This window comes from Accipiter gentilis, chromosome 16, assembly GCF_929443795.1.
Source record: "Accipiter gentilis chromosome 16, bAccGen1.1, whole genome shotgun sequence".
NCBI classification, from domain to species: Eukaryota; Metazoa; Chordata; class Aves; order Accipitriformes; family Accipitridae; genus Astur; species Astur gentilis.
Window position 1 is genome coordinate 17,370,199 of NC_064895.1, and position 13,607 is coordinate 17,383,805.

The following is a 13,607-nucleotide window of genomic DNA, read 5'->3' on the forward strand; positions in this document are numbered from 1 at the left end:
TTATAATCACTACAGCTACAGAAGTGGTCAAATCTCTTACCAAATCTTAACAGAAGGCGTTATGCACAGCAAGCTGAGCTAGAACTGAGCATCAAACAAAATCAAGGAAAAGCACCTTACTTCGCTGAAAGGCTTTTCAAACAGTGTGCTTAGCTTTCCCTCACCTGTGTCCACATCCTCACCATGTCTGTAAACATATCCATAAGTAGGCATTTTTAAGAGTTCTATATTCCCAGAGATGACTATGTTATCCCAAATGCCAGACAAACTAAAACAGTTTCAGTCTTGAACTTGTGAAGAAATGCCATGTCCCTTTCTGGGCTACAAGACATGAAGTACAGAGGCTGCAGCTCACCAAACAGGCAAGACTTCAATGCAGGACTCTACTCCCTTGCTCAAGATTTGACTAGTACTGAAGAAATGCACCATGACTACAGTAGTTTTAGACTTTCTCACAAGTGTTAGAACTGCAATTTGGAAGCAAGACGATACAGAATATATTAAACCAAAAGATCATTGTATTGAAGTTGATGTAAACTTTAAACTCGCTGTTAACAAGATTAAGATGGTCAGCATCAACTGTATTTCATGTTCCTTTGTATCACCCAGGTCTTGCCCATATCTCAACAGAATTATTCAAGGAAGTCTAAGTATAAACTGTGTGGAAGCTAGTTATTTTGCATTTTCGATTCTCCTAGCCTATTTCTCCATAATTTTAAAATAAAAGATGACCCAGTTTGATGGGGTTGCATGAAAAGGTTGGTTATTTGGGTTGTGTCACGCCATGGAAAAGAAAAAGATGGAGATGAAGCCTTGCTTTGGTAGTGTGTGGGATAGCTTATAGTATGATGGCACTCTTAACAGCAAGAAAGTAACAATGACAACACTGAAAAAGTTGAGCAAAACAATCCCCTTCCTCACATTAGAAACCTGTTTTTCTCCAAGAAGTTATCAGGTCAGGGTTTTTTTAGGTTATCATTGTTGCTTTTAAGTGCTGTCGGAAGCATAAATTACTCACAGTTGCTGTTTAATTTGGAGGTAGGGTATGACACAATGGAAGAAAACAGCAAAAACTCTAAGAAGCATTCTTTATGAGAACAAAGAAGAAAAACGTATAGCCTATATTTTAATGACAGATAAACACATTTTTCAAAACCCTGCAAATGAAAAACAAACAAATCAACCAACCCACCCAAAAAACAGCTCCCAGAGATACCCCAGCAAGTTATTCTGAAGATGGAAATTGTACTTCTTCCTGTAGGACTAGCTGTTGTGGCAACAGCCATTGCCAGGCCTCTACTGCCCAAACACCTGCATGAGGTACCTGCTGTTTCCAACAAATGTGCCTTTTGACTCTGAGAGGGAAGGATTATGCGCAATTGTAAATTTACCAAGATTCACAAGTGCATACACACATAACGGAACAATATTGTAAAGTCAATGTTTTTAACTGAAAAGCACTCTCCAGTCAATAGGATGAGTTCTGTGGCTTGCTCTGTTTAGATTGCCCAGGCTTCCCAAACTCAGAAAAATATAACTCTTATGTGAATATGAAATTATAGGTATACAGGAGCACAAATGATCCAAGAACTCATTTCCTGTTATTGCCCAATCTTCTGCAAAATCCAGATATTCAAAGCAAACAAGAACACACTACAAAAAGAAACAAATCCAACCAACTGAAAAAAAAAACCAACCCCCAAACAAAAAAAAAAACCAGAAGAGATATTTTTGGGCTTAATTGTGGCAGTGTACTTACCTTAACACACATACAATTTTTTTAATAGCACATTGGACAATATCATTGGGAGAAAGACCTAGATCTCCAACAGCCACTTGTAACAATTGTTGTATCATGTCCAGGGGTTGACCATCTATACACATAGCTACTGCTTGGTCATGGATTTTTTCTTTCTCTGACCTTGACAAATCATATAAATAACCATACTTCTGCAGTGTATCCTGTGAACAGATAATTTTTAAACATGGATCAGTGTACTCTTTATTTACAGGGCTGTATCATTCATAGTCTTCCTTTCTACCAAGATTTAACATATACTATGAAAAAGAAAAGATTGATGGACATGAATTTTCAAAAACAAGGTCAACAAAAACAAAGGTACAAAACATTAATAAAATATGACATAAGATTGAAGTCCATCACTGCTAGTCATTGTAACACTCAAAAACAAGCACCTGATCAGTAATCATTACCTGTTCACTGTTTTTCAGGTAAGTGATAAAACTATGAGTGAGTGTTTCCAGATGAGCAAGAGATTGCTGCAAGTGATTCAGAGTTTCTTCATAAGTAACAGATGGACTTTCAGCATCATCCACGTCATTCTCAGAAGGTTTTTTTCTTGATTTCTCAGAAATATGTTTGACTGCCTTAATAGCCTTCTTAGTCACTTCTATCCTGGCTTCAACTGGCAGCTGAAAAAGATTACTCAATATTTAATCATTCATCATCTGTAAACTACTATATGTATTATAGCAGTGCCTAAAGGTCAGGTGGCTCCACTGCTTTACAGCACAGCATACAACAAAATGAAGTACTTTGAGAAACAACTTTATTTCTAATTAGCCTTTTATTTAAAAACAGATCACTATTGCATTACTTTCTTCTGTTGTGCTTACTTTTATTGATATTGAATCTGGCACCTTTTAAACCATATGAAACTTCTTTTCCATAATAATATTTATGATCTTTGTAGACTGCCACCTTATAATCTCTGTTTTTCGATTCTACATTGAGAGATGTCTGGGGATCATTTTACAAGATCAACTGAAAATTCTAAATGCTGAAAATTAACTTAAGGTTAGTTTTGTCAGGTTTAGATCACTGTTTAAAATATATCCCTAAGGCCATAATCGTAAGCAAAAACACACTAGGAGGTCTAAAACTATTCTATCAACCTATTTAAAGCACAAGTTATACAAAACAGCAGGTTACTATTTTGAAAGACCCATACAACTAGATGTATCTAGCCATTAAACTGAAACAAGGAAGTCTGTGTTCCCCCGTTCCCCCCCCATTATACTTCTCAGAGTTTGAATTTTTAAGTGGTATCATACATACACTGAATGAAGTTTTCCCCTACCCCTCCATCTAGCATGAAAGGGTCATTCCAGTCTGTCAGAATGGAATTTAGGACTTCAGAATGGAGCCTAAACCAAGAGTATGTTGGAAAAGGATAAAGATGGAAATACTCTTTATGTAGACAGTACTTGCAGCAAACCATTACGGTTTTAAGTCAGGAAAGACACAGCTACATCTCTAAGTCCAAAACAAAGTCTGAAATATTATTTTAAGAACTCATGTATCATTTGTTAGTGAATATACTGCCAGTTAAGAAGTCATGATGCCATAAGCACATACAGAATAAAGCATTAAAAAAAAACAAACAAAAAAAACAAAAACCAAAAAACAAAGCAGGTTCTTCCCAAGACTATTTTCATTTTGAATTCATATTTGCATTGTACCAAAATGCAGCACTACCAGCATATCATTTCTCTGGTTATTTTATTCCAAAATGCAAATGGCTATCCTCTGTACTTCTAGTCGGCTTCAGTAGTGAGACTTGGTGTCGTACCCAGTGATAAAAAGTAGCAGCTTAGGGGCTAGTTCAAATTTTGTTTGCATGTGAAGTGAAGTTTTCTTTTTAAAAAGCTTTTACAGTTTAAAAAGATTTTTAATTCTACAGGCTATAATGTGCAATGAAAAATCCTAAAAATATGTTTTCTTTCATTTTCAAATCAAGGAACACCGCATACTATTTCAGCTCAACAGATTTCACTCCTCAGGGTAAAAACCTCATCTCAGAAGCCTATTTCCTTCAGAATATGTAAGTATTTCTTAATAAAATATTGTACAGGTAATATTCACTTGCACATGAAGTTGTTGACCCTGCCTCTCTTATAGCCAGTGATTAGCATGCAACTTTGATATTATGGAAACAGGTCCCCTCCTTTCAATGCCACAGGAACCTGGAATCCCAGCAACCTTGAAACACAGAACGGTCGCAGTTGGAAGGGACCTCTGGAGGGCATCTGGTCCAGAGCCCTGCTCAAACAGGGCCACCTAGAGCCAGTTGCCTAGGACCATGTGCAGGTGGCTGTTGAATACCTGCAGTGTGGGAGACTCCACAACCTTTCTGCGCAACTTGTGCCAGTGATTGGTCACCCTCACAATGAAAAATGTTTCCTGATGTTCAGATGGAACGGTTTGGTCCAGTTCTTGTCTCTGCCACTAAATCCCAGGTTTACATATTCCACCAACCAAATGTCAGGTAGCCACAATACAACCAGATACACTGGATGGAAAGCAAATTACATTAGTGAATTCAGAAGTAGGTTAAACAGTTATGGAATAACAAAAGCTGGTTCCCCCTTCCTACAGGGGAAGAGAAAAAGAAGAGCAAAAGCAAGAAAACTTGTGGATCAAGATGAAGACAGTTTGATACATGAAGAAGAGAGAAAAAAAAAAATGAACAAACTAAAACTAAGTGATGCAAAGGCAATCACTCGACACCTCCCACAAGCAGATCAATGCTCAACCAAATCTCCCAGCAACAACCATCTTGGAAGACACCCTCCAACCCTGTTTGTTACTGCTGAGCATGTAATTATATGGCATAGAACACACTTTTGGCCAGCCCAGGTCAGCTATCCTGGCTGTGTCCCCTCCCCACTTTTTGCCTACCTGCAGCCTACTTAGGGCTGGGGTGTGGAGAAAAAGAGAAAGCCTTGACACTGTGCAAGAAATGCTCAGCAATAGCCAAAACACTGGTGTGTTATCAATACTGATTTGCTCACAAATCCAAAGCACAGCCCCACAGAGGCTGCTATGAAGAAAGTTAACTCCATCTCTGCCAGACCTAGTACAGTTCATCTGGAGATCAGTGTAAAAGTTCTAATGCACGTAAGGAACCAGTGAAAGAAAATACATTATTCGTGAAGTTTCCTATTACACAGTCTTGAAGCAGAGTTAATTAAAATAACTACATTAATGGCAAGGCACAAGCAAGTATCTAAAAGTGTACTGATATTAGAAAAAGAGGTACTGTCAATACCCATGAAGAAAACAAGGTCAGACAAGACAAACTGACTGAACGGGAGCACAGTGATAAAAAGAAGCCAAGTAATTCAAAAGGTAACATCTGAATGCAGTCATGGTATGTAAGAACACAATTAACACATTTCTTGTACATCTTCAGGTAATGTCATGCCCTGTCTTTTTCCTTAGCACTTTATACAGCATTAAGAAGTCAATCAGCCAGACAAAAAGATACTGAATGTTACTTTGAGCATTTATTTTTTTTAAAAAACCTGAGCTTTTTGTTCAATTATTTAAAATGGGATTTAAAGTCATTAAAACTGAAAGAGAAAATGATGCAGGTTAATATTCAGTTGTAACAGGTTCTCATTCCACACCCATTTGGTGTGCGGTCAAAATGTGGACATTGTATTCCTACTTAAGCAAGAAGAAAATGGTCAAAAAAGCATTACTGACAAAGAAAGTAAGAGTCAACCTTTCAATTAAAAACATTAACTCGCAAACAAAGTTCTTCCTTTGCATCAAAAGTTGGAAAAGAAGTTATAAAAGGATGGAATAGTAAACAAAAAAGGTCATCAGCCATAGTTTGAATGAATGTGGCTGACCCTACGAAAGGCTGTGAGGACGAGCCTGCGGAAGGAAAATTTCAACTTCTCTTTCTCTATAGAAGACCTAACTTTTGATACCACTGCTTTTTATTCTACTTTTGATGCTAAAGCTGTAGTCTTTTCTTCCTAATCAACATATTGTGCCCACCCCCATTTGTAGTTTGTGTTCAATAATGAAAACACAGCAATTTAAAAAGTAATTGTTTTCAGTTATGGTTTTGTTTTTTGGTTTTGTTGTGCTGGGCTTTTTTATTGTTAGAGTACTGTTAATCAACAAACATCAGGGCAATGACCTATGAGCTCTGAAACAGATGGTTCTTTGAAAACATAACTGACTATCTAGCACAACGAACAAAATGCTGGCAACAAAGGAATAAAAAAATCCCCAAATTACCTAAAATGCTTCACACAGATCACACAAAAGGAATAAATAGGAACTCATCAAGATAAAAAACGTTGATATGATCATTACTACAATTAAGAATCTATGAAGTCAGCATTATTGAAAAGCAAACAGAGCTGCTAGAAGAAAAGATGACAGACTCAAAATGCATGCAAAAATATAAACAGTAGTCCTACTGAATATTTGGAATATCTCCCTTTTAGGGAGCAACCTGTTCCATACATCCAAATAGTCTACGCTTACCCACTACAGAGGTGGACTGAATTATTATTTAGTCAGAAAAACTTGAATAGTTATTCTGAATTAAAAGCATTTCTGAGTAGTAGTGCCATAAGCGGGAACCCTCTTACTGCTTGCAGCAGTGAGTGACTGTGGTCAAGGGATCAATGCTTCAGTCCCTCAGTGTGTGAGGAAGGTACTGATGAGGAGTAAAGGACTTCACCCGTTTCATTTACCACAAACACAACAGGAATAGTGCATCAATCTCTACCTTTTTCAACTGAAGATGAATGCTGATCTACTGGATCCAAAGAAGAGTTGTGATAATAATGGAAGAGCTGGAAACACACACACACACACACACTCACTCACTCTAAAAAGAGCAGAAAACTTCCCAAGGTAGTCCATTCAGTTTATCAAAGTCAAGTTTAAGCGGCCTCTACTGAATGTCTGATTCTGGAAGCAAACTTTGATGACTAGCTCTTCAGTATAGCAGACAAAAGGTCTGTAGGTGGAATTTCAAAAGTAGGTAAATTCAGTTTAGCAAAAAGGCATTTTTTAAAAAATAAACAGTTATCAACTAGCCACTAGAGCAATCAAGGATTACTCTGGATTCACAAGTCACCCTTAATCCCTCCAAAATTACAAAACATCTCCTATAGGATATGCTGCAGATCAAAAGATATTAAATATCAGGAAGCAGTCTGATCTGTCTCATACAGAATATCCAGTACATTAACTGTGTTACTTTGGGTCTATGATTTATTGAAGTCCCACTATAATGCATCTCTGCTCACACAGTTCCCACCACCCAATGTCACCACTTCTGTAAACCCTTAAGGTAGGGGAACTGAATCTCATCTTCCAGGTGGTAACTTATTTCTACTAATTGCAAGAAACATGGGAGAAAAGAATTTCTGAGCTCTTAGCACTAACAGAACCTAAAACCTCATCACACCCTAAACTACAAGTGAGTCTAACAGTGTTAGTTGCCCCTTCACAAGTGCAAACTCCCCATCCATTTCTGCAATTTAGACATTCTCTCAACTCCTTTGCCCAGTCAAGCACTGCTCATTCACCCACCTTTTCGTTCAGTCATCACTGGCCCAACTCATCAGAAAATTAAAAAGAAGAGCTAGTGGAAGGGGACAGGTGAAGAAGAGGGCCCCTGTCAAAGCCCAGCATGCTCCTGTCTTTCTCAGTAAGAACAAGAAGTTGCAGAAGTCAGCACTCAGTCCCCGCGCTTTCATTCTCCTTTGCACAGTTACACATTCTCATCCCAGGTTCTCTGACATACCAAGAGACACGCAAGTAGAAGCAGCTTCCTAATTGCTTTGCTGGTCGGTCACCTGCCTTTCCTTATTACTGTTGATACATTAAAAGAGTGTGGGATATTCTAATGTCTGCTTCCTAAATTCCCACGTGGTGACAGCAGCAATGGTACCCTTGAAGTTCAACTCACGGAGCCTACACTGCTACATAGCCTACCTCCCATTACCCCTCATCACTCGAGACTCTTGTTTCTGACCAAGAGGGGCTTTTAGATGGAGGTGCTGTTCCACAAGGGTAACAATGGAGTGCATTTCATCACCTCCCTGGACTACTGTCTCTACTTTCCCCCCACTCCCTTTTGAAATTGCTGCCGCCCCCCCCCCCCCTTTCTTTTTTTTTCAAAGGGGGAAGGAGCCAATTCACCTCTCTGCACTGCTCAAAAACCTACTTGCACTATCTCACTTCAAGCTTCCTCTCAAGGTCCACTTAGAAGAACTCCTCAAACTTTCCATATGTGAGAAAACTCAGCTGTCTCAGTGACAGCACAGATTATTTCATGATAATGACCGTGGGGTTTTGGCAGTCCTTTATGTATATTAAGTATCAGCACTTCCATGAAATGCAGAAACGTGCCTCTGTTATGGGAATGGGAAAGTACTTGGCCACAGAACTGGGCTGAGAAGAAACTGCTTAATTAGAGATTAAAAAAGTGCTCACATGACCAGTGCAGCCTCAAAACAGGATAAAATTTTAAGTAAAAGGCGCAAGCCAAAAGGCAGCTTTTATGTATGAAGGATTTTTCAGATCAAAGTTAGAGGAAAGAGATCTCTGAGAAATAAGTTTTCAGGTTCTATAATGATAATTTTTTATTGTACACTTCCACTTGAAAATTGGATGGGAACCTGAGGCAAAACTAGTTGCAAGCTGGTTAAACAGCTGTTTCATTCCCAAACCCAGTGCAGGGGACACACTAAATCAGCTCATTTGACCAACTGTTTCAAACACTTCTTGAGTATCTGTCGTGATTTTAACCCCAGTCAGCAACTAAGCACCATGCAGCCGCTCACTCACTCTCTGCCCCCACCCAGTGGGATGGGGGAGAAAATCAGGAAAAGAAGTAAAACCCGTGGGTTGCCGTAAGAACGGTTTAATAGAACAGAAAAGAAGAAACTAATAATGATAATGATAACACTAATAAAATGACAACAGTAAGAATAAAAGAATTGGAATATACAAATGATGTGCAGGGCAATTTCTCACCACCCACCGACCAACACCCAGTTAGTCCCCGAGCGGCGATTCCCCCGCCCCCACTTCCCCCAGTTTATATACTGGGCATGACATCACACGGTATGGAATAGCCCTTGGCCCAGTTTGGGTCAGCTGCCCTGGCTGTGTCCTAGGCCAACTCCTTGTGCCCCTCCAGCTTTCTCGCTGGCTGGGCATGAGAAGCTGAAAAATCCTTGACTTTGGACTAAACTTTTAGACTAGCAACAACTGAAAACATCAGTGTGTTATCAACATTGTTCTCATACTGAACTCAAAACATAGCCCTGTACCAGCTACTAGGAAGACAATTAACTCTATCCCAGCTGAAACCAGGACAGTATCTTTCATGGCCAAAAAACTAACAGATTTCTGCTACAAAGTTCTGCTTGACTACCAACCACAATAATCCTGCTATGAATATTTCCTTCCTGCTACTCATACTCATCTTAAGAAAGCAGAGAAACTGTATTAGAATACTGAACAGAAATAAACAAAGGAAAATAAACAAAGTGTTCAAAACAGAAACACAGTGGAGGCTATCCATCCTCTCCCTGCACCATTCATCTGGAATAAATGAGAAATAATCTTGAAATGCCCAAGATACATTAACAGCAAAAGTCTCAAGTAGTCACTAGCAGCGATCATACATGAGGACTTCATTTCCTTCTCATTAGACAACAGTCATCCCCTGGCTACCTCAGTCCAAGGTCAGGACTGGCAACTGAGATCTCGGGATGAGTGTCAGTCTTTCTAAAACAATATCCAAAGAGGGAACAAACTGCAATCCACCTCAGTGAGTGCAGTGAATAGGCAACTCTGGAAAACGAGCACAATCCAGAACAGAGAAGATAGACTCAAAAAAACCCACAAAATACCTCCTCTTTATCAGCTTTTCATTTCAGATGAAGTTAGTGAAGACATCTCAAGATCTTTTAATAAGGAAATATCTAAGAAATCTCATCTCTTTTTTTGTGCTTGGCAGTAAAGATACGTAAGAAAGCATGGATAAAACTTTATGTTAGAAATGTCCTTACAAGTAGGTTTCACTGAGCAAAAAGAAACTGCAGACCTCATAATATATGTTACGGACATGAAAGCACGTTCTTTCAATAACAGGCTTTCAGCCAGATGGAGATTATGACAGAGTTTATCATTTATATTATTACAGTGCCTAGAAACCATATGCACTGGCCCAGAACGCTTCTCTGTGGAGCATCCTGTTCAGAATGCAAAAGCCTGGTACTAAACACAAGCCTGCGGCACAACGAATTTTAGGATGAGCACAAGTAAAATAAATAAATACACAGGAAGAGTATCTTATGCTCTGCTGAAACAGAATACAGGGACTTTGGGGTTCAATCAAAAACTCTCTTATCCACAGAACTAACTCCTCTAACTGAATAAAAATCTTTTTTTATACTGGCAGTCATAAAAAGAAGAGGTAGGCAGAGGAAGGTAGCTTTATGAATTTATCTTTAAGAACTGCAAAATGAAAAATGTAAAATTTCCTGAGACTTTCTCCTTGATACTATATTCAACTATGCCTCACCTGAGGCCTGAAATTCTTCAAGTATATCTGCTTACCTTTGTGACAGCTTTTGAAGAAAAGGTAATTTCATCAATAAAAGTGACAATATCATCTGGATCAAGTCTATCGAAATACTTCGAACATATATCATATGCATGTAGCCACTCATCCATAGTTTCTGGGATTTTTTTAATGAGATGGTGATCACCATTCCAAAAAAGTTTTTGTAACCAGACAGCATAAATAGAGCTTGGTGACAGCATGCTGCCATCTTTTTTAGGAATCTTGGGACCCAGTTTGGAAATTGATAAGATATTTTGACTTGTAAGGACAGGCTCCAGTGTTTCCAGAGGGTTTTCATTTTCATCTGTTAGCTTTTTGTAATTAAGACCTATTGACAGAAGGAGAAAGAGGCAAACAAAATAAAAGTGATTCATAATTAAATCTACTCAAACTATACATCGATGTGTAAAACAATCAGGACTAAGCCAGTATCTGCAGAACTAGAAAGACTCTACTCCCATCTCCTTTTACAGTCATACATACAGACAGACTGGGGAGGAAGACAGGCTTGTATACATGTAACACTGGGATTTTATGATGTCCTGATGCATGTGAAATCCCTCAATCCCTGGAATATACTTTAACATTACATATCGACACAAACTAAAGCAGATTCTCAAAGAAGCAATTCTAGTATATAGAATTATGCTACTATTTTTTAATAGAAAGCCTAGAAAACCTCATGCACCTCAAGACGTAAGTCTTCATTAATTAAAAAAAGATGTATTCTGACCACATAATAATTGGTACTTACTAGCTATCTCAGCAAAAATGCAAGGCACTAACCACAAGTAAACTAAGTAAGGTCCGCTTCAGACAGGACATATAGCTATTCATGTAAATGGATCTACATAATACAAGAGTACCGTTACTACTCTGGTTCCTACAGGAAGAAAACTCTTCCAAATTATTCTAGTGACAACAGAATATTTCTAGCAACAACACCATTTTATTCTGTATGCATATAAATCTTAAGACAACCAGCTTCTATTGCTATGGTTTTCTTCATGCACTTAGGGCCTGTAACCTCTACAAACACTTTGTGGTTGTTCCTTGGCTACTACCTATAAACTATGATGAACACTGAGAATTTTAATTAAGGGTTTAATACAATAGATTAATTTTTTTACCAAAGTGACTAATTTATGTCTGATGTATGGTCCCTAGGATCTTTTTTTTGAGCAACATTTAAAAATGGCTTTGAAGGCAAACAACAACTTCTTGTCAGATATGCCTTTGACAAAACTGAAGAACTGAAGGTGATCCCTCCTCCGCCCTCAAATTATTGCCTTTTCTTCCTGCAATATATGAATTCATATGCACAATCTCTCCAAATTCTGCAGGAAAGTTAGTGTGTCTGATACATGAGGTTCCAGTATTGAACAATTAATTCATCCCCACAGCGGGTAATCCCACACAGTGCGTATTTTTCATTCTGAAACTGGATTTGGAGTTACTCAACTGAAATTCGAGATACTGCTAATACTTGACTAACAAGCAAATTGAAACTAGTATTCAAAATTTCATAGTGCTTTCCAGCAGCTTGCTTTTATAGGCATTGTCTGATAATGTAGGAGGACAAACAACGTTGTAGTTCTGCAAAAGCAAAAGGTAACACCAAGGATAAAACGCAAAACAAAATTACGCTTTTTAAAACAAACAAAATGCTTAAAGTTCCTAATATATTATGTAATTCAGACTTTTGAAAGGTAAATTGTCTTATGTTCTTTGAGAATATTTATGTTAAACTTGCAGTGTTAAAAATAATGTTCTAGGAAGTCTGTATTTTTTCTTTAAAAATTCACTATGAACCACTGCCAGTAATTTTAACTTGCATGACCAACAGAAATCTGTTTTTAAATATTTTTTGCTTGCTGTAATAAAATAAATTTCCAGTAATACAAAGAGAATGAACTTACTCCTCCAAGATATGATTAACCTACTAAATTACTTGCATTCGTCTGATATGCTCATTGAAAAAAAAAAAAAAAAGATACCTGGAGAGTATAAACTAGATAAGCATAATCATGTTAACACTCACACAACAGAATAATAAATACAGCTATGAAGAAAACAAACAGGAACTCTCCTACCTGGTGCAACTGCTTTGAATTTTTTCAGGAGTCGGATGTGAGTTTCAGGTTTAACAGCATGCTTCACCACTTCTGAGCAACCACAGTTTTCAAGGAGTGCAAAATAATAAAGCAACCGCTGGTGATCTCTGCCTTCAATACTTGGGTAAACATATTTAACCATGTGTTCATGCAGTGTTTCAGGACTGGTTTTCAAAGTCTCAAATAGACCAAGACTTTGTGCCCTTTCTTCTATTTCCAGTGTCGATAACCTGCATTTAGAAATCATTTTGGCTTTAAAGGCCTGGACATGGCATGAAAGACTCTTCAGCTGCACACTTGGGAAACAGGACAATACTTTCCTTTGTTTAAGGTTCAACTTCCTAAGACATTTTGAAAGAGTAAATACTCATTCATAAATATTTAAATAGTTGTTATTGTCCATAAACAAAAGCCAAGGAGCTCTTGTATTTCCTGAACTTGTTACCTGTTGACTTGGACATGCAGATTAAGGGTCATGAATACTAAAGTGGGATTCAAAGCAGCACTTCACATCTCTAAGTATAGCTATACATAAAAGTAGACATATGTCCAGAGTATGTGTACAGGAAGCCTTTTTAAAAACAAACAAACAAACCCAAAAAACAATACCAAACTTGTGGCTGAATGAAACTAGAAAATCCTTTTGCCCAATTAGAAGTTCTCCCATTCAATTACATTCTATTTTCTGTAGTCAATGAGCACTTGTGCATGCTTTGAGAGAGATTATCACTGAAAATTGGCTCTTGCCCACTAGTTAATCTATTTGACACCATTATTCATGCTTAGCATATTTCATTTGACAGTTTTATCAAGTTACTTCTCAAATTGTCATCCATGAAAGCTTATGAAAATACCAGCAAGTCTTGGATTGACCTCAGCCAGTCTCACTGCTTCAGGAAATTTTTTTCCTGACCCTTTTGAAAAGAATACATTAGCTCTTTCACAGCATGAATTCAGACACCTCCAGCTGACTACATAAAAGACAGCTGAAAGCAATCACTCCTTTTTTCCTCAGCTGAGAGAAAAATGGGTGCATATCAAGGAAGTCTCATCTTAAGTTTATACCTTTCTCAAC

At 37.9% G+C, this 13,607-nt stretch overlaps 1 protein-coding gene across 1 annotated transcript in view; it reads right to left on the reverse strand.

Moving 5' to 3' along the window:
- NBAS (NBAS subunit of NRZ tethering complex) overlaps positions 1-13,607 on the reverse strand; it is a 189,434-nt gene that overhangs the window by 55,610 nt on the left and 120,217 nt on the right. The window contains exons 43-46 of the mRNA XM_049818661.1: positions 12,512-12,762; positions 10,412-10,746; positions 2,215-2,433; positions 1,760-1,962 (exon numbers count right to left, since the gene is read on the reverse strand). Of these exons, the coding sequence (XP_049674618.1) occupies positions 1,760-1,962; positions 2,215-2,433; positions 10,412-10,746; positions 12,512-12,762 (1,008 nt within the window). The remainder of the gene's footprint in view (positions 1-1,759; positions 1,963-2,214; positions 2,434-10,411; positions 10,747-12,511; positions 12,763-13,607) is intronic.